This window comes from Macrotis lagotis, chromosome 1, assembly GCF_037893015.1.
Source record: "Macrotis lagotis isolate mMagLag1 chromosome 1, bilby.v1.9.chrom.fasta, whole genome shotgun sequence".
NCBI classification, from domain to species: Eukaryota; Metazoa; Chordata; class Mammalia; order Peramelemorphia; family Peramelidae; genus Macrotis; species Macrotis lagotis.
In genome coordinates this window covers 208284524-208306505 of record NC_133658.1, presented here as the reverse complement: position 1 = coordinate 208306505, position 21982 = coordinate 208284524, and the positions used below count along the sequence as shown (strand labels likewise).

Sequence of the window (21982 nt, the reverse complement as noted above, 5' to 3'; positions counted from 1 at the left end):
CCTTGCTATCATTTCCACATTTTCCACATTTCAGCGGTCTGAAATTGTACTACTTGGATATGAGACTAAGAGGCTTTCTGACTCTAAAAGCAACTAAATCACTCAAAGAGCTCAGGAAAAATCAGAGGGAAAACAATGTAGAGTTCAATTTAAAGGGTTGACTCTGAGTTTTGAAGGAAGGTAAGAACATGACTTGTAACCTCAGTGGGCCTTTTGTTTTTTGTCATATAAGAGGAGGGAAGGAACAGATGCCCTCAAAGTGAGACAATGAAAAGTCCAAGAGACAGAGTTTCTAGGTAATTAATAATCAATTTATTACTTATGCTAATTTATAATCAATAAATAATAGTTGGTACTCTCTCTCTCTTGGCAACCACAGACAATTAAAGGAGATACTAAATGTTTAGAAAAGGGGGAATGTGACAATGACAGGTGAAAACCAACCCTGACTGGTGAACAAATAATGAGGTAGACTTGCAAATAAGGAGGTGGTCTGAAAGCCTTCAGATTTTTCTGCTAAAAAATGTGGTTAGATCTTGAGACATTCCAGATATGTGATCATATGTTCTATCCAGCATTGTGAAAAGAGCTCTGGACACAGAGCACAAGAGCTGAACTATGGTCCTAACTCTGGCAGATCCTAAAGCAACCTTGGTCAACTTAATTTTTGTGAAAGTCACTTATAAAATAGAGATTTCAATAATTGTACTTATGTACCTCATAGGGTGTTGTAAGAATCAGATGGGCTCCTAAGTGCAAAGTACTCTATAATGAGCTTCATAGCAATAACTTATTAATATGATGACCACAGAGGAACTTAGCTGATTTCTTTAAACATTCATGCTCTGGAGTACCAATCTAGTCAATCCTAACATGAGGACAACACAAGGAAGGACATTCAGATTTCTTTATGAAAGGCAAAAGGATGCTTTGATTTAAAATGGAAATCAAAGATCTTCTAAAGTTTCCAAAAGTGTTCCAATAGATTAGGGCAGAATGAATCCTGACTAGACATTCAAAGAAACCATAGTTCCAGTCTTAGTGCTTCCACTAGTTAGCTGTGAGACATTGAAAACATTATTCTCTCTCTCTGGATCCAGTCTCCCCCAGTAGAAAGTATTGGGGTTAGTTGGATCAGATGACCTTTAAGGTCCCTTCTTGTCCTAATATTCTATTAATCCACTGCCAAAGCTCATTTGGTATCAATATACTTGTTCCCTGTATCATTAGATAGTGCCATTCTGCTCATATAGGAAATGTCATTCTGCTCATATAAGATGATCACTGCTTCAAGCTCATTCTACTAGTTAAGAAATTATTTAATAAACTTCCCTTGGCATCAAAGTGACTTCATTTTTATTTCTCCATACTCAGGATGGAAGGAAGAAAGAGTATTCCTGATTATACGATAATGAAAAATGAAAAATCAGTTACAGACCTTCCAAGTGAGATATCAATGAGCAGTCCAAATCCCCAGACATTCCAGGCAAAGCCTAGAGCCAGAAGAATGTAGGAAGATCCAAGGAGAGAGACTGAAATAGCCATGGATCCTGGGAACCCTGATTAGATTCATTGTTATTTATAGGTGATTTTCACCCAAAATTGATACAAAAAATGCTGCCAACCCTAACTTCATTTCCCCAGAGTCAGTTCTTCCACTTCTACCATCTTTATTTAAGAGCATTTGTTTTCTTTTAAGGTGCTGAACATGCTTCAATATATATAACAGGGACAATAAGGAATGGAAGGAAGCTACATTGCAAGCATTCCTTAAACTCCTATTTGAAATTTGACTTGACTGATTATTCCCAAGACTTTAGTCAAAAGTACTTTTGAAATACATCCTGGCTCTCTGACCTGTTTCTTTGCTACAAATGAGCTCTATGACCTCTCAATTCCTCTTTTTATCCCTTAGTCTTTTTATGAAATAGAAGGCCAGAGCCTTGCACTAAAAGACAGTCAACAAATATTTGTCAACCAAAAGAAGGAAAGTCTAATTATCTGGCCCTTTTACATGTGGGGCTACAATTCAAATCAGTCTCCTACAGACTGGCATTTTAATGACCTCATCATAAAAAGACAAATTGCATTCTTAGGACAATATTATAACCAAAATACAAAAGATATTGACAAAGACCTAATCTATTAATCAATACAGAAATGTAGATGTGCTATCAGTTTATATTTTTCCTGACATTTGGATCCTTAGACTACAAGGGAATACACAGATGCATAAATTCAAAGTCAAAATATAAAAACACTATTTAAAAACAACAACAGGGATTGGTAAATAGCTGTGTCCTTGGAGAAGTCATTTCTTCTCTCTGAACCTCTGATTCATTTGTAAAATGAAAGATGACTAAATAGTGTTTATTTTACATTCAATCATTTAGTGACCTTGCCCTTTACTGTGACATCAATAATCACTTCTATACAAATGACAGCTCAATCTATATATCCAGCTCCAACCTCTTCCCTAGGTCCCTAACCCAACTACTAATTATACATATCACCCTAGATGTTGTGTTGGCACATCCCACTCAACATATCCAAAACCTGCCACTCCTCCCAATGTCCTGTTTCTCTTCATGTAGTTCAATTCCCCAGTCATCAAGGCTGGAAACTTTGAAGTCATATTTGATTTTTCCTTCTTCCACATCACTCATATCTAGTTGACAAGTCTATCAATCAGTCAAGAGCTACTCACTTAACTGAAAAGACAGTAAGTTAAGGCAAAAGGTGAAAGTCAATTGAATTAAGTGGCTATGATGTTCCAGACATTTTGTTAGGCAGTGGGAATGCAAAGTCTAAAAAAATCAAAGTTCCAAACCTCAAGAAATTTACATTATGTCTGAAGAGATATCTTTTACCAAAAAATATAGAAGCACTATTATTTCTTTCATGTAAGGAACTCCTGGTGAAGAACTTTCTCTATGTCTAGGTAATAATTTCTCTTCAATAAAAAGTTTCCTAGATTCTGAAGAGTAATTTAGAATTATGCCCAAAATATATAATATATAATAATATATTTATATAATATATAAAATATACCCTTTGACCCAGCAATATAATAGTAGGTCTATATACCCAAAGAGGTCAAAAAAGGAAAAAGGACTTTCATTGTACAAAAATATTTAAAGCAGTTGTTTTTGTGATGGCAAAGAACTGGATATTGAGGGGGTGCTCATCAATTGAGGAATGGGTTGAATAAGTTGTGGTATATAATAAAATATTGTTGTCCTATAAAAAATGGTAGACAGGTTTTTTTTCTCAGAAAAACCTAAGACTTATATGACCTAATATAAAGTGAAATAAGCAGAACCAGAAGAACATTATAAGCAGTAATAGTAGTATTGCATAATGATTAAATATTATATGATATAAATGGCAACTATTCCCAACAATATAATAAACCATCCTCATCCTTAAGTCCCAACTTTCATGCTACATGCTTCAATTAATCAGTGAGCATGTATTAAGCACTTTCAATGTGCCAAGCACAAGTAGAAATCATGATCATGATGATGATAATGATGATGATGATTGATGATGGTGATGATGACAATACTAACAAATGACATTTATATAGGATATTAAAATTTGGAACAGTAAAGGATTTGAAGCTAGATACTTTGGGTTCAAATCCTGAGCACCACCTATTAATATCTGAGTGGGCTTAAACATGTCCTTTAACCATTCTAGGTCTCAATTTCTTCATTTATAAAAGAGGGAGTTGGCTAGATGCACTCAAAGATTCTTCCCAACCCTGACATTTTCATGAACTTCATTGTCTGTAAGGTGTTTGAGGGCAGAAATCACAACTAGATTTAATTATGTACCTCCCTTATCACCTACCATGGCACCTTATGTACTTCACCCATACTTGCTGAATGCAGGTAATGAATGAATGAATGAATATAATATCTGTGTTTCAGGATATGAAATCCAAAGTGAATAATAACCAAGTCACTTACAGTTAAATAATATATCAACACTATGTCATCATTATATCATCATGTCTCAAAAGAGCATTCTATTACACATTTATGCTTCATTAAATTACTAGGAAAATAAATATACTTCAATTTTTTAATATCCATATAACATACCTTTGGCTTTTGTTCTGAAAAAAAAGTCAAACATCTTTAAAGGCCATCTTTTTTTTGCTTCCCTGAAATAGAAATCGAGGTTAACAATTCACTTCATCTTTTAATTCTTAGAAATTTGAATTTTCAGGATTAAAATATTCAACTGTAATTGAATACTGGGAAATGAGATAATATAAAAATTGCCTTTTATATAGCACTTGAAGATTTATAAAATGCCAAATGTACAAGGAATATTTGCATTTATGTACATTATTTCATTGGGTTATATATAATTACAAGTATTATCTTCATTTTGCTAATGAAGAAACTGACAGAGAGAGATTAAGCATTTCAAGTATGGTGATATGGCTAGTAGATATCTGAGGTGGGATTTAAAAACCTAGGATTTAAATGGTTTGTCCATGTTTACATAGTAAATTGCAGAGATGGGATTTGAACCCAACCAAGTCTCTTTTCCACCTAACCATGTTTCATAAATAATGAGACATTTAAATATCATATTCCAGTCCAGAATAACCTGGAGAGGTCTAATCTGGTCTTTACTGATCCTTGGATTTATGGGAGGATGTCAGGGAATGTCAGGGAAATTGCACAGCTCTAAGATTAAAACAATGTCTGGGACAATGGAACAATTGTGCATATAGATCCAATTCTTACAGTATCCAGGCTCACCCAGAACACCCTATAAACACTAACCCCCTACTTTATATCCCCTAGGCAATTTCTTGATCAGAGATGACTCAGAATAAAACCAAAGTCAGGGGTTAGTCAAATAATCATATCAGCTTCTGGCTCACCCAAACTATAACTTTCTCTAGGGGTATTAGGAGAGGCAATATGAGCCCAGGATGCTATGATAAAAACTTACTTATTTGACATTCTTTCACTAAGACTTTATTTTTTTAACTTTGATTCAGAAGTTAAAAATTTATTATTTTTCATAATTAAAGCTATGCAGAATTTATCAAAGATATGCAAACAATATTAAAATCAGCCTTCTTAAAAAAAACATTAACTATGCAATAAGAGCAAAAGTTTTGAAAAATTGTGTCCACCATTATTTTTATAAATAAATATTTTATATACTTCTGAAAATTTAACACATTCATATATCTTCAGCAGACATTTATAAAATAAATGCCCATTATGTAGGTATATCTGCATAAGTACTAAAGACCTATCCTAATTACTGACAAATATACAAAGACAAATAAGACATAATTCCAGCCTTCAAAGAACTTTATTGGTGTTGTCCAGTTGTTTCAGTAGTGTCCCCATTTGATGGCCCCCATTGATGTCCCCATACTAAAGTGGTTTGCCATATCAACCAACACATATGGATATATAAAGTAAATGTTTTTAGGAGAAAAACTAGAAAATTTAGGAAAGATTTCATAGAGAATATATATAGGATTTGAACCCAGGGATTCCAGAAGAAGTGAATTGCATCCCATCTGGCTGCTTTCACAAAGGACATGTGTGATAAAACCTTAAAAGAGTTTCTCACACACACACAAAAAAATACATGAACACAAACTAAACGGTACTAAGGGTAAAAGGTGGCTATCTGCTTACATGTAACACCTTGTTGCCCAAGGAGGTCAGATAAATCAATAGTGGCTATATTTTCATGGGACTAAATCATCCCATTTGGCACAGGATGCCCTTTGAAAGCTTTTGCAAAGCAATTTGTAAGTTCTGAATTCCAACCACTTAAAATTAAATGCTAGGAGGGCTATTAGTTAAAAATCAGTCACTTCCTTTAGTGTGTCATAAAAGAGTTTCTAAAACATTCCACAAAAGCAGTGCACGGCAAAGATGGGCATCAGATGACAGAATAGTTGCTTTATGGGCTTTTCAGGAGCCAGTAGCAGCAGTTCCTCTTACAGAACTGACAAATGGTCTCTTTTGACTGTGATCAACAAAGTATTATGGCTCTAAACTAATAAAAGGTCTCCTGAGACATAAGGCACAGATCTAGAATGGGAATAGATCAGAAAGAACATCAGAAAGATCTAGTCCAAACTCATCATTTTACAGAGAAAGAAACTGAGGTTCAGAAAATAATTTGCCCAAGGACACAGAGAAAGTCAACAGGCAGAGCTGAGGTTTGAACTTCTGACTCCCAGGTCAGAACATACATTTTCCACTGTACCAACCTGAAGTCAATGCTTTGATTTTCAGAAAATAACCATGCTTAACACAGGAAACACTATAAAGGATGGAATTACATAGGCAAACTAATTTCTTCTTGTAGTTCATCCGAAACCATGAACTGAACAAAACATCCACTTCTAACATCCTCTTCCACTTCTACCAATTCTGACCTTGTGTGTCTTGGTAGCTTCAGCTTCATCTATATACAAGTCATAATTAGTACAGGGCAAGCAGGGATTTGTTCCAGAATACACAAACTTAGAAGATGTTGACAGAGCATAAAAATTTTAGCAGTCTATCAACAATCACTTATTAAACATTACACATTAAATATCTACTAGTCCTCAAGTCCTAAATTTACTTTCATGGTGATACAATATGCACACACACACACACACACACACACACACATTTTGTGTATAAGTATGTGTACATTTTAATGCATAGAAGTATAAATATGTATATGTATATGTACACCATTATAATCTTTAATATTTATATAATACTATGTGAGCTAGGTCCTATTATTAGCTTTATTTTACAGTTAAAGAAACTGAGGCAAACAGGATTAAGTGACTTCCCCAGTTACACAGGTATTAAGTGTCTGAGAACAGATTTGAACTCAGAAAGATGAGTCTTCCTATCTTCAGACATAACTCTCTGCCTATTGTACCTCTTAGCTGCCTGAAGTCAGGAAGATCTAAGTTCAAATCCAGACTCAAGACATTAGTTGTGATCTCCTGAGCAAGTCACAACCTCTGACTGCTTCAGTTTTTTCATCTGTAAAATGTAAAGAATAGTACCTATCCTCCATTGTTGTTGTGCAGATCATATGAGTTTATAATCGTCAAATACTTTACAAATTTTAAAATGCTACATAAATGCCAGCTTTTATTATTGTTAATAATAGTAATAGTATTAGAGCTAGAAAATTAAAATAGGTCAAAGTTATGACAAACTTTTAAATAGTAAAGAGAAATTTATTTTGGAGGTAATAGGGAGTCAATAGTGGTAATAGGAGGTCAGACATTTCAATTCCACTTGGAGAACACATATGTGTATAATGGACTAGAGTGAATGTATTTTGTACTATTTGCCCTACAAATGTACCAGTTATGACTCTGGTTCTTATAATAAATGTCTAACTTTGAATTTCCATGTAGATCCTGGATATCCATTATTGCTCATCCCCTCACCCAAATCCAATTCACTTGCTTGTCATGGCATCACCTCCTTGATGTCATGGTCTTTTTCAAGAATGAAGAACAAACACCATCATTATTTGAGTGAGAAGGAAATGAGATGACTCAAACCAATGAATAGATATTTTATTAACTCTGGTAAATTCTTTGGCTTAGGAAGAAATGAATCATTTTCAATTTATTGTCATAGAAAACTTGATATTTATTCATTTTATTCTCAGAACTCTGTGAGTTTAGAGTCCAAGCAATTAATATATATTTCATACAAAAGAACTGAGGATTTGAGATTTATCCAAAGTCACATATTAAATATGTGGTGGGCTAACACCAGTCTGACCACCTGACTCCAAATCCTGTGTTTGTCCCTCTCCAAATACCACTACACTGCAGCTGCATGTACCACAACTTTCCGTTTGGGAGCTAATAACCTAAATGAAATTGTTCTAGGATCATGGATTGCAATTAATATTTTTTTCCTATATTGGGAGATTTATAAGTTAACTATTTGTTGATCTGTTGCTAATGACCTCCCCTCCCAGACTACCTTTTATTTAACTATTTTCTGTATGACTATATACAACTGTATTTATTTGTTTTCTATTGAGGCTATGTATTTTATATGGACTTGTTGTCTATCCAATTATAATGTAAGATATTTGTGAGGAGGAGTTGTTTCATTCATTATGTTTGTCATATCCCCAAAAACTAACCCTATGCCTGGAACATAGTAAGTACTTGACTAATACTTGTTGATTGTTAATTATTGGGTTCTGGCCTTTTTGTTCATATTTCTAAATAGTACAATCTATCAAAAAGAACCTGTGAAACCTATAAAACCAATTGTTATTATCATTAAAAGATTTACTATAAAAATATTCCATTATAAGCATTATACTCCAGTATGTGAATTTTTTTAAGGTTTTTGCAAGGCAAGCGGGGTTAAGTGGCTTGCCTAAGGCCACACAGCTAGGTAATTATTAAGTGTCTGAGGCCAGATTTGAACCCAGGTACTCCTGACTCCAGGGCCAGTGCTTTATCCACTATGCCACCTAGCCGCCCTATGTACATTTTTTTTAAATACTACAAATGTTGTTTCTAAGACACCTTCAAAATGAAATGAATTTTTCTGGTATTTTAGGCATTCTAATCGCTGTGAGTCTTGCCTATTTTTTTAAGACAGATAAACTTAGGGTTAGCTAGATGACACAGTGGATAGAGCACTGGCCCTGGAGTCAGGAGTACCTCGGTTCAAATCCTGTCTCAGACACTTAATAATTACCTAGCTGTGTGGCCTTGGGTAACTCACTTAACCCCGTTTGCCTTGCAAAAACCTAAAAAAAAAGATAGATAAGCTTAGATCTTTTTATAATCTATGTCCTTATTTGGTCTGGAAAAGAGCTCAGTAAATATTAATTGATGATAATGGATGATTATTGTCCTCTTTGGAAATCAATTACAAAAGAAATAAGAAAAACATTTCTGAAAAAAATATCTGTTTTCTACTGCTGAATCTTTTATAGATAGACTTTCATCATGAGAGTAGAAAAAACAATCAGAAACCAGAAAAGGAAAAAAAAGCAGGAAATGAGACAATGTGTGAGGCCTAGAGAGAAATGAGAAATGACTGCTTAAATACATTAAGCACAAACGAAGGATTAAGGAAAACACTGCTTCTTTGTGAAACAGGAAAAAGTTCAGTGATTTCATAGACATTGGAAGAACAAAGCCTTGAAAGGAAATAAGGAGAGCATTAAAAGTGGAATTTACATAGCAGACCTGAATTTAAGGTCTAGGTCTAGAATCTGATGATGTTGATGATGCTGATAATATTTGAACTTCATTCTCGAAGAAGACTATTAAATCAAGGTGGTGTTGCCATGATAAGGATGTGAACTGAATTTGAGGGGGGGGGTTGTACTAAGTCATCCACAGGAGATGACTCTGAATGTGAGGTAATTAGGGTTAAGTGACTTACCCATGGTCACAAAACAATTAGTATCAAATCACCAGCTCTGGAGACAGAAAGACCTGAGTTCAAAAAAAAATCTGCTAAGGTGACCTTGAGCAAATCACTATGGGAATGGACTTCAATCTATTCCATTTTTCAGTGAGGTTGGACTGTCTGACCTCTATAGTCCTTTTCTACTTCAAATATCATAGTATGATATGTATAAGTACCTCATAACTAGAGGCTACTACTAACCTTGTTTTTCATCACTATTCATTAGAAAGAAAAGTCATTCGCCAATCAACCAATAAGTGTCTGCTGCAAAGCACCAAGTTTGACAAAATAGAACATTGTTCCTTAGTAGGGATTTAAATCAAGGTTAATATAAAATAGGTAACAAAAAATAAATGATCAAGTGCTAAACTGTATGATCAGATATTGACTCTACATAGAGACAGATATCGCAGCTCAGACTTAGTGGAGATTTCTTTGTCCTTTTGATGTCCTTTAGGACCATGGAAAGATAAATAGATCATTCATGTTCAGGGGTTCTTAACCCATAATCCACATACCTCTAGAGGGTTCATGAATAGATTTTGGGAGGTACATAAACTTGGAACTTTTACTATTTTGGTAAATGCTTTTGAATACAATTGGTTTCCATTGTAATACTAGACATTTTATTTAATTCATTTAATAACATTATTTTGAGAAGGAGTTCATGGTCTTTAACAGATTGCCAAAGGGATCTATAACACAAAAAGTGTATGAAACTCTGATCTAAAATATATGAACTCTTGGTAATAATTGGATTTCTAAGATTTGATCATAAAACCAAATTCTCTTTATAAAGAAATAATTTCAAAAGGTTGGCACATTGTTTTCAACTATTTTCCCCAAATGGATGAATTTATTTTGTGTTTCATTAAATATGGAATTCAATTCAACATATTTATTAAGTTCCTAGTATGTTTAAGATGCTAGAAATGCAATTTTCTGGACCTTGAAAATATAAAAATTGGGAGATCAGTTCTGAAAAAGAATATGGAGAGTTTACCCTGGAAAACTCAAGCAGTTTTCAAAACATGGTACCTAGAGATAGTATTAGAAAGAAAAAAATCTAAGATGAAACTAATATTTTAGGTTTGAGCAACCCATGAATGATATTATTGACAGGGTCAGGAAGTTGATAAGAGGAAGATTAAAAAAATGTGAAGTTCAGATTGAAACATAGCCTATTTAAGCAAAGTTCGAATCCTGCTTCTGACATTTAACTCCTTTGTGTCATAAACTTAAGGACCAAATCCCCAAGAGGTGATCTTCTCACGTAGACCTTTTTCTTCTACAGTCCACAGAGGGGCTCCCATACAGGGAAGTTTTCCCATGATTTCCCATGACACCAACATGGAAGAGTTACCTGAAGTCTTGAAACTAAAAGGGTTTTCAGATTTAAAAAAAAATTAAAAGACTGATGAATAAGCCATGGGAAATAGCCAAAGCTAGGGAGGTAAAAGAGTTAAAAGAGATCATGAAGAAAAACCAAAGAAATCAGGATAAAGAACCAATATAATATAAAATCATACTAAAGGAAAAGAAAAATGGTGCAAGGATGGTCCATCATATCAAATATGGCAAATGGTTCAAGAAAAATGAAGATAAAGAAGCCATTGGATTTGATAACAAGTCGCACATCCGGTCCTTTGCCTAATCTTCTCATTTCTGTCTTTGCCTCCCTCATATCCACCTCCTTCTTTCATCTGACACAGATAACAGTCTTTTGACCATGTACCAGGGCATAAAATATCATAATCAAATGCAGAAAGGCAGAAATAGTGAATATTTCCTTTTCAGACCACAATACACCAAAAATAACATACAATAATGGGCCATGAAGAGATAGACCTAAAACTAACTGGAAACTAAATTGAATGATTGTAATAGCTAACTGATCTACCTAGCTCAAGTTTCTCTCCACTTCGATTCATTCTCCACTAAACTATCAAAGTAATTTTACAAAAGTTCAAGTCTGACTATGTCACCCACCTATTCAAAAAAAAATCTAGTTACTTCCTATTATATACAAAATCAAATATAAACTCCTCTGTCACCTTAAAGCTTTTAATAATCTGGCCCCTTGCTAACATTCCCAGGTTTTTTTAATATTTTACTTCTCTCATACAGTCTATAATTTAACCAAACTGGCCTATTTATTTTTCCTTACATTCAGCTATTTCTCATACCAATGCCTTTTCAAATTGACTCATCCTCCATACCTGGAATACTATCCTTGCTCATCATCACCTATTTACTTCCTTGGATTTCTTCAAAACTCAGCTCAAATCTTACCCTCTCCAAAAGGCTTTTTCTGCTCTCCCCTTAGCCCAGATGTGTTCCATTTACTCTGTGGGTATCTTGTATTTTTCTAGTTATTTTTAATGTTGCCTTATCTAATATATTGTGAGCTCCTTGAGGATAAAAAATATCCTTTGCCTATTTTTATATTCTTGGGATAATAATAAATAATAATCAAAATAAATAATAAATGACTGAGTTACTGATAACCATACAGAAAGATTCACTTGAGGAGAATGGTGAATATGACAGCCAGTAAGGAGTTGAATGAGTGAAAAGGCAGAAAATTCAGGAATGGTAAAGTTTGGTAGCCAACACTGTCCAGCCCAGAATTTACCACATAATAGATGACCATTTAATATCTATGGAAGGAAGAAAAGGGAAGGGTTAAAATTAGGGAAAAAAACAAGTGTGAGTGGGCAAGGTTCAGTAAGATTTTGTGGACTGGGGAAGCCATATATGATGAAAACCAGATGGAAAAAATCAGTTGAAAAAGAGAAACTGAAGATGCTGACCAAGGATGAGATAAATAAGACAACTACCTCTATTAAGAATCAGAAACAGATGGGATCTGGAGTTGAAATAGATGTTAGCTCTAGGGAGGTTAAAGGGCCCTTTCTCTGATACTAAGGAAAATATCCAACTACTGGAACACAAAACCTAAAAAGGCAAAGCAAAAAGACACCTCTCCAAAAAAGAAATATAAAGTTATAGATTCCCTGAAAAAAAAAAGGGAATCTGCCTATAAATCAGTCAAAGCTACCATTAACAATCTTAAGAATTTCTAGTGGATGTGTGATAAGACTGAAAGATAAAAAAGAGTACTATATAATGCCTATCTTTTAAGAAAGAAGGAGAAAAAGACATCCCTGGAAAATGGAAACATATCACTTTGAGTTTTATAACCAGATAAAAAAAATTTGCATGAATAAATAATTAAAAGTCTTTAAAAGCTTACAAATTTGAGAATGAATGTCTACATGGCTTTGTTAAGAATAAATCAGGGCAGGGATCAGCTAGGTGGTGCAGTGGATAGAGCACCAGCCCTGGAGTCAAATCTGTCCTCAGACACTTAATAAATTCCCTAGCTGTGTGGCCTTGGGCAAGTCACTTAACCCCATTGCCTTGCAAAAAAAAAAAAAGAATAAATCAGGGCAGATTTATCTAATTTGTTCTCTGAGATAAGATGGTAGACTGATAAAAAGAAAATCATACCTCTAACTTTACTTCAAGAACTCTCTTGGAAGTGGGGGGAAGAGGAACTGACAGAAATAAGGGAAGGAAGAAGGGGCAAAGGGAAAGGGGAAAGAAAGGGGAGAGAGTTTGGATATAAGTGGGCAAACACACTGAAGGAGGTGGTATGGGAAATATGAATATAGTGAAAAAAGGGGGGGAAATACAAACAGAAGGAAGATAGTATGAAGGGCAACATATAGTTAGTAATTATAACTTTGAATGGGAATGGGATGAACTCTCCCATAAAACATAAGCAAATAGCAGAGCAGATTAAAACCTACAATATGCTGCTTACAAGAAACTCATTTGAAGCAGAAAGATACATACAGAGTAAAAGTAAAGAATATATTATGCTTCAGTTGAAATGAAAAAGGCAAGGGTAGCAATCCTTGATCAGACAAAGCAGCTGCATAAATAGATCTTATTAAGAGAGATAAGGAAGGAAACTATATCCTCCTAAAAGGAACCGTAGACAATGAAGCAATTTCAATATTAAATATGTTTGCAGCAAGTGGTATAGTGGTATAGCATTCAGATTCTTAGAGGAGAAGTAGAATGAGTTACAGGAAGACATAGGCAGCCAAACACTACTGGTGGAAGACCTCAACCTTCCTCCCTCAGAATTAGATAAATCTAACCATAAAATAAACAAATAGGAAGTTAAGGAGGTAAATAGAATGCTAGAAAAACCTAATCATGACAGACCTTTGGAGAAAATTGAGTGGGGATAGAAAGAAATATATATTTTTTTCTGCAATACATGGCACATACACAAACATTGACCATGTACCAGGGCATAAAACATTATAATCAAATGCAGAAAGGCAGAAATAGTGAATATTTCCTTCTCAGACCACAATACACCAAAAATAACATACAATAATGGGCCATGAAGAGATAGACCTAAAACTAACTAGAAACTAAATAACCTCATTTTAAAGAATGAGTGGATCAAACAACAAATTATAGATAGAATTAATGATTTCAGCCTAGACAATGTCAACAACAAGACAACATACAAAACTTATGGGATACAACCAAGGCAGTTCTTAGGAGATATATTATATTATTTGAATAATATAGAATAGAGAAAAAGGAAATCAATGAACTGAGCATGCAACTAAAAAAATTAGATAACAAATTAAAAACCACCAGATATGAAATTCTAAAAATTAAAGGAGAAATTATTAAAATCAAAAGCAAGAAAACTATTGAACTAATAAATAAAACCAAGAGTTGGTTTTATGAAAAAAACAGTAATATAAACTTTTGGTTAATTTGATTATAAATTACTAGTATCATAAATGAAAAAAGTGAACTACCAATGAGGAGGAAATCAAAGTAGTAATTTGGAACTATTTTGCCCAACTGTATGCCAATAAATTTGATAATCTAAGTGAAATGAATGAATATTTACAAAAATAAAAGTTGCCCAAGTTATATGAAGAGGAAATAAAATACCTAAATAACCCTATCTCAGAAAAAGAAATTCAATAAACCATCAATGAACTCCCTAAGAGAAAATCTCCAGGGTCAGATGAATTCTAAAAAACATTTAAGAAACAATTGGTTCCAATTCTATATAAACTCTTTGGAAAAATAGGTGAAGATGGAACTCTGCCTAACTCTTTCTATGACACCAATATGGTGCTGATACCTAAACAAGGAAGAGTCAAAACAGAGAAAGAAAATTATAGATCAATTTCCCTAATGAATATGGATGCAAAAATCTTAAATAAAATCTTAGCAGAGTGATTATAGCAAATTATCACTAGGATAGTACACTATGACCAAGCAGGATTTATCCCAGGAATGCAGAGTTGATTCATTATTAGGAAAACTGTCAGTATAATTGACTATGTCAATAACAAATCTAACAGAAATCATGTGATTATCTAAATGGATGCTGAAAAAGTCTTTGACAAAATACAAAACCCATTCCTACTAAAAACACTAGAGAGCGTAGGAATTAATGGATTGTTCCTTAGAATGAAACCATCAACAAGCAGTATATTAAATGGCAATAAGCTAGAGGAAATCCCAAAAAGATCAGGGATGAAATAAGGATCCCTGTTATCACCACTATTATTCAATATTGTATTAGAAATTATAACTTCAGCAATAAGAGAAAAAAGAAATTGAAAGAATTAGAACTGGGAAGGAAGAAACAAAACTCTCACTCATTGCAGATGTCATGATGGTAAACCTAGAAAGAAATGTAAATTGTGAAACAATTTTTACAACTAGTGTTTCTGAGAAATGACTCATTTCTAAAATATAGAGAGAACTAAGTCAAATTTTAAAAAAAATTCCCCATTTGACAAATAGTCAAAGTATATGCAAAGGCAATTTACAGATGAGGAAATCAAAGCTATCCATAGTCATATGAAAAAATTGCTCTAAATCATTATTGATTAAAGCATCTGAGGTACCACCTCACGCCTCTCAGATGGCCAACATGACCAGAAAGGACAATGATCAATACTGGAGGGGATGTGGGAAATCTGGGACATTAATGCAGTGTTTGGTGGAGATTTGAACTAATCCAACATTTCTGGAGGGCAATCTGGAATTATGCCCAAAGGACAATGCAAATGTGCATATACCCTTTGATCCAGCAACACCATTACTGGGTCTATACCCTGAAGAGATCATGAAAAAGGGTAAAAATATCACTTGTACAAAAATATTTATAGCAGCTCTGCTTGTAATGGCAAAGAGTTGGAAATTGAGGGGATGTCCATCAGCTGGGGAATGGCTGAACAAATGTTGGTATATGTATATTATGAAACACTATTGTCCTATTAGAAACCAGGAGGGATGGGATTTCAGAAAAGCCTGGAAGGATTTGCAGGAACTGATGCTGAGCAGGATGAGCAGAACCAGAAAAACATTGTATATCCTAATAGCAACATGGGGGTGATGATCAACCTTAATGGATTTGCTCATTCCATCAGTGCAATAATCAGGGATAATTTTAGGGTATCTGCAATGAAGAATACCATCTGCTCCAGAGAAAGAACTGTGGAGTTTAAATAAAGATCAAAGATTGTCACCTTCAAATTTTTTTAAAAAGTTGTCTTATGTACTACATAATTTTTCTATTGCTAAGATTTTATTTTTTCCTCAAGGATATGCTTTTTCTCTCAACACTTTCAATTTTGATCAATGCATAGCATGGAAACAATGTAAAGATTATCAGATTGTCTTCTGTGGGGGGGAGGGGGAAGGAAAGCAGGGTCATTCATATATTAAGTTCTTTCTCTGTACTCTATGACAACTAAATCACAGATCTGTTCTTTATTCTGTACTCTATTATTTACCTGGCACTGTGGGGTATGTGGGGTATGTCACACATAAGTATAAACATATATACATATAGATATATATGTGTGTGTGTATGTGTGTATAAGCATGCATGTTGCCTCATTGTGCTTGTGTGTGCATATGTGCATAAATGGAAATTATAAAAATACACAAAATAGATTAAAATACTGTAACATATATATATGACTGTTATGTGCATGTATAACATATATATGTATGTGTGTGTGTGTGTGTGTGTGTGTGTATTGAGAGAGAGAGAGAACTTATTATTGAAGGGGGAAAAGAACCAGAACTATAATTTGATTGGAATAGGAAATCCTCACTATCAATGGAGATTGGCAACTGCTATGCAAATTTATGTCTTAGAAACTACGTTGCACATGGAAAGAACACTGTCCTAAACTCAAATGGATCTAAGTTCAAATCTAGTCTTAGCTACTAGCTGTGTGACCCTGGGCACAAATGAAAGCTGTCTGAGGTCACTAAGAAGCTATATTAATTTCTCCAGAGGCACATGTGTGAGAGACAAAATTTCAGCAAAACACTTATTCTAAGGCCAATTGCTATCCACTCAAACCTCTCAGAGGAAAAAGTAATCTGTCAGTCAAATGGAATCATTTTTTTTCATTAACCCCGTACTTTTGGAGTTCTGTGTTCTCATTTCTGATTCTTCCTCATTTAGAAAAGTTTATTGACAAGTCTCTGTCCAATAGTTAATGATCTGCAATATAATATCAGGAAATCTTCTACACCAAAAACCTGAGACAAATTGTCATGTGGTATGAAAAATGACCTTTCCCTAACCCTTCCCTTACAGCATATCTATTTGATAATTCTCAAGCCTGATCTATGGCAAAGTCTAAATTAAGGAATTTTTTTCCACCTGAGAAGCAAGCACCAGAAATTAAGGGCACACACCCCAGAAACAAGCAACACAAATTTGAGTTAAATTATGGGAGAGAAAAACTCCAAGACACAAGAGAGTAGGAAAATCAAAGCAAGGTAAAGGAAGAGAATTCAAAATAGTTCACCATATACTCACTTCCTATTATAATTAATTTGTCTTAAAATAGGTGCTAATCTCTGTTTAGCACCCTCTAAATTCATCACCTTGGAGTAATGCCCCAGGGAGACCTGTGCCTGTCCTAGTAATGGTGCTGATCTATAGACTTTTTTGTTGCTTTTGCAAGACAATGAGCTTAAGTGACTTGTCCAGGGTCTCACAGCTAGGTAATTATTAAGTGTCTAAGACTGAACTTGAACTTAGGTCATCCTGACTCCAGGGCCAGTGTTCTATCCACTGTACCACCTAGCTACCCTTTCCAGAACTTTCTTAAAGCAAAACAGACCTGTGATTATCTGGAATATTAGAAAAATAATGTATAAATTTTCAGACTATCCTGTAAAAATAATTGGAGATTGTGAGTTATCATCATTACCTTGATAAATTATCCATGTCCAAAAGCTTCACTTTTTGTCCATACAAGGACACTTTACATATATTTGTATGTGATATGTATTTTTCCATAGAGAAAGAGTATACATGTGGATGTATATATTTGAGTTTTTTATTTTTACATTATATATTTATGTTTATATATACATTATATATATATATATATGTGTGTTTATATATACATGTATGTGTATTTTTGCACAGGGTTTCCTAAGAGTCTTAGTGCAATTTTAAACATTAATAGGCCTGTGTATGTGTACATTTGAATATATTGTATATTCATATACATGCACATGTGTATATATATCTATATTTATAGAGATATAAAATATGAGAGGTCACTTGGTGGAGGAGATAATTTACTGTAAAGCCCAGAAGACATAAATGTTTGGTATGTATCATATACATATATGATCGTGTACATGTGTGTACCCATGCACATGTTTTGGTGATGATTTTTTAACAGAAGTAAACTATGATTTGACTCATTCAGACTGTTCTGTTATCAGATTCAAGAGACCTGGATGCCAGCTGCTATTCTAACAACTATATTCATTAGGTCCCAAATACACAGGTTATAATTAGCCAGACAAAAGCGATGGATGCAAGAATTTCTGACAATCTCTTCCTTTTGGAAGAATGAGCACTCCATTGGGGCTAATCACAGACAGGAAATGAAACCAACATATTATTTTAAAGTATCTTCATGCCAATATCCTCCAGAATAACAAAAAAATCTAATTTTGTAAAAAACCTATATTTGAACTATGCCTACAATATGTTCATCAAATTTTAGGTGGGTTTTTGAATGACTATAAATAGGCAGCTCAGATTTACTGCAGTCACTACTACAGTTTGAAAAGGACACTGTATTTGTCATTCCAGCTTAATAAACCAACAATGTGATCTGCTTTCATAAGACTACCTTTTTGCAAAGGCTTAGAGGTTTTTCCTCCCTTAAAATATCAATGTAGGCAAACCCTAATGATCAAAAAATGGGAAAATGAATGCCCTGGCTGAGGCAAGATATTATATAGTTCCATGTTATAGAATCTTGGTGCATTCTGAAGAGCAGAAAGAGACCCTCAGACCCTACTTACCACAGTGCTGATATTTCTCATCTTGGCTTTCTCTGGGGGGAAGACTGCCAAGTTCACAGAAGATATGTGGAATGAAGAAAAAAGGCTCCTGAAAAATCTAATTTGTCAATTCTGAGTGCCTATGGACCTTCAAGCCTCTTTCCGCCTCATGTTTCTGATTTTCTTTTCCTCAAAACTACTCAAGGGAAGGAATTTTTTTTCACCAAAATGTGGTTGTCAATTTAGAGAAATCAAGTAATCAATTCTCCTAAAATACCCTCCCAGAGTGGGATCCAACCTGTCTATTCACACTTCTCATAAGCCATACAAGTAACAAACTTAAAGGATTTCTTTCTTTTCACCTCTTACTAAAAGTTTTATTTTAGGTTGCAGTGATATGTCAGAAACCTGAAAATGAAGTTTTTCGGTCTCTGAAACATACTTCTGTGTGTGTGTGTATGTGTGTGTATGTGTCTATGAGTACACATGTGCACATGTTCCATTGGATTGGACTAGACCTCTGTTATCCTTGCTTCATAATTTTCCAGGTGAGGAAACTCCCTCTACTAAAGATAAACAGCATTGTCTCTAAAACTTAAAGCAACTTAGAGATGTGGTTAGGTGTCACAGTAGCTAACATGAAAGAACCGAGTTTGAATCCCACCTCAAAACATCTACTAGTTGTATAACTCTGAGAAAGTTATCCAATCTCTGTCTGCCTCATTTTCCTCCTCTAAAAAATGAGGGTAATAATAGCCCTACCTCCCAGGGTTATTATGAAGATAAAAATAAGATAATATTTATGTAGTTTTTGCAAACATTAAAGTGCTCTATAAATGCTAGTTACGTTCATTATTATTAATATTAGACAGTTGCCTTGAACACTGAGTTCACTTACCTGGGATTAAGGTCCATAAAAGATCCATACAGATCATATTAAATTCAGATCTTTCAGACTTCAAGGTCAGCTACCTATTTCATTCACCAAACTTTCTCTCTGACTCTCTTTGACATGTGTATGTGGATATAAATTTACAAGTTTATACATACATATGTATATTTGTACATATATGTCTGTGTCTTTGTGACCCCATCTGGGGGTTTAACTGGAAATGATACTGGAGTAATTTTGCCATTTCTATCTCCAGCTCATTTTATAGATGAGGAAACTGAGTTAAACAGGGTAAAGAGACTTGCCCAGGGTTGCACAATTATTAAATGTCTGAGGTCAGATTTGAACTTAGGAAGATGACTCCAGACTGGGCATTCTTTCAACTGTGCTACCTAGGCTGCATGGACAGAGAGAGAGAGAGAGAGAGAGAGAGAGAGAGAGAGAGAGAGAGAGAAGCATATAGATATGTATTTATTATCTACATGCATATCTACATATATGCCAGCATATATATGTAAAAACATATATAATCATAGATCTAATTGATATAGATGGCACTTAGATTTTCATAGGTATATGGAATTCTCAAGGTAGGAAAGTTCTTCCACCAATTCTAACCTCTATGAAAACACAATTTAGGAATGTTGCCTGGGGCACTGAAAGGAAACTAGGACACAAGAAACTTTTCAGAGACAGAACTTGAACCCAGGTGCTCCCCATATCAAGACTGACCCTTTACCCAAGCTACCCCTTAAAAGATCTAAATGATTGAAAATGTTTCAAGTTGTATCATACTTTTCATCAGATTTATGCTTATTGTTTTTTTGGCCTAGACTTTTTTACAAGTCAGAGTTTATGCTCCTATGCATTAAAATTGATAAAAATCAACTCACTGGACCCTAGGAATGAGTTAGAGAATACATAGGTTATAGCAGGTAGCTACAGATGACCAAGTCATTTTTGGTTCCAAATCTGGTGAGCTACAATTTGGGTTGTTCAGTGAAAATAGTTGTATTTGAATACTAATCTGCCCAAAAGTACAGGTGATTAAAGAAATAGAAGGATATTATAGCTAAGTGGAATTAGGATTGGGAATTCAGTAATACTGAAAGACGGGATAAACCTGACAAGACAAACATTTCCTATAAATCAAAAAGTGGGCATTGAGGTAAATTTAAATAAACTCTTTCCAATTCCATGTGTCCTATTCTAGCTGCTTGGATATAATAAATTGGCCAAAATATTCTAGAAATATTTTAATGTACATTTGCCAGAAATTTCTTAATAGGTGTATAACCAGTTTCTTTACAGATAGAATACTACCATGGGCCTATGCATGCTTGGACATGGGTCTAGACAGATGATCTAGAGTGACAAAAATTGTTGGATCTAGTTAAAAAGATAGCAAGTAAATAGAATACTGTACCCAAAATCAGGAAGAGTCATCCAATAGAATTAAATAGACACTGGTTGTGTGGCCCTGGTCAGGTCACTTAACCCTGTATGCCCTCTTCAGAAAAATGAGTTGGAGAAGAAAATGATTAAACCAGTATCTGCCCAAAAACCCTCCAAATATGATCACAAAGAGTTGAACGTGATTGATGCAACTAAATAACAATAATAGTAGAAAGAATTTTCAAAATTCCTTAAAGAATGAGTTAGAAATCTTTGGACTAGGACAATTATATCTACATCCATACTTATGTCATATTTTTCCCTAAAATTAGAGGTAGGTAGGAAGGGAAGTAGATTTTCTAAATCTGTCCTACCAGCAGAATCAATTCTAATGCTTTTTATGTGTATAATACTTTGAACTGTATGACAGTTTTATATCCATTATCTCATATAAAACACAAATTACAAAAAGCATTTTACAGTTGAGGAAACTGAGGCTCAAAAAATAGGAAAATTACCTAGAGTCATATGGCATAGTAATTGTCCAAACAAGGAAATTAGGTTACCTAATGGACTTTTAAGTCCACTGCTTCTTTATTCTAAAAAAGAATATTTACAATAGTTAGAAAATCAGGTTCAAATATCAATGCTGACATTTGACTTACTAGCCACCTTCTGCTCCAAAATGGGAATGATAGCATCACTCTCTACTTCATAAAGAGTTGTTATGAGGGCACTGCTTTAAAATCCAGGTTATTTTTTTGTTTGTTGTTGTTGTTATTCTGATAATGAACAATTCACATACCTCACAGAATTTGCTACAATGGAA

At 34.2% G+C, this 21982-nt stretch overlaps 1 protein-coding gene across 13 annotated transcripts in view; it reads right to left on the bottom strand.

Annotated features, from left to right (window-relative positions):
• DCDC2C (doublecortin domain containing 2C) overlaps nt 1-21982 on the bottom strand; it is a 229963-nt gene that overhangs the window by 23159 nt on the left and 184822 nt on the right. For 11 of the 13 annotated variants that reach the window (XR_012473397.1, XR_012473396.1, XR_012473404.1 and 8 more), the window contains one exon: nt 4110-4171. The exons of the other annotated variants lie outside the window; for them this stretch is intronic. Coding sequence is in view for 1 of the 11 variants with exons in the window: in XM_074209599.1 (XP_074065700.1) it covers nt 4136-4171 (36 nt within the window). In the remaining 10 variants the exon portion in view is untranslated. The remainder of the gene's footprint in view (nt 1-4109; nt 4172-21982) is intronic. 13 annotated transcript variants of the gene reach the window in all.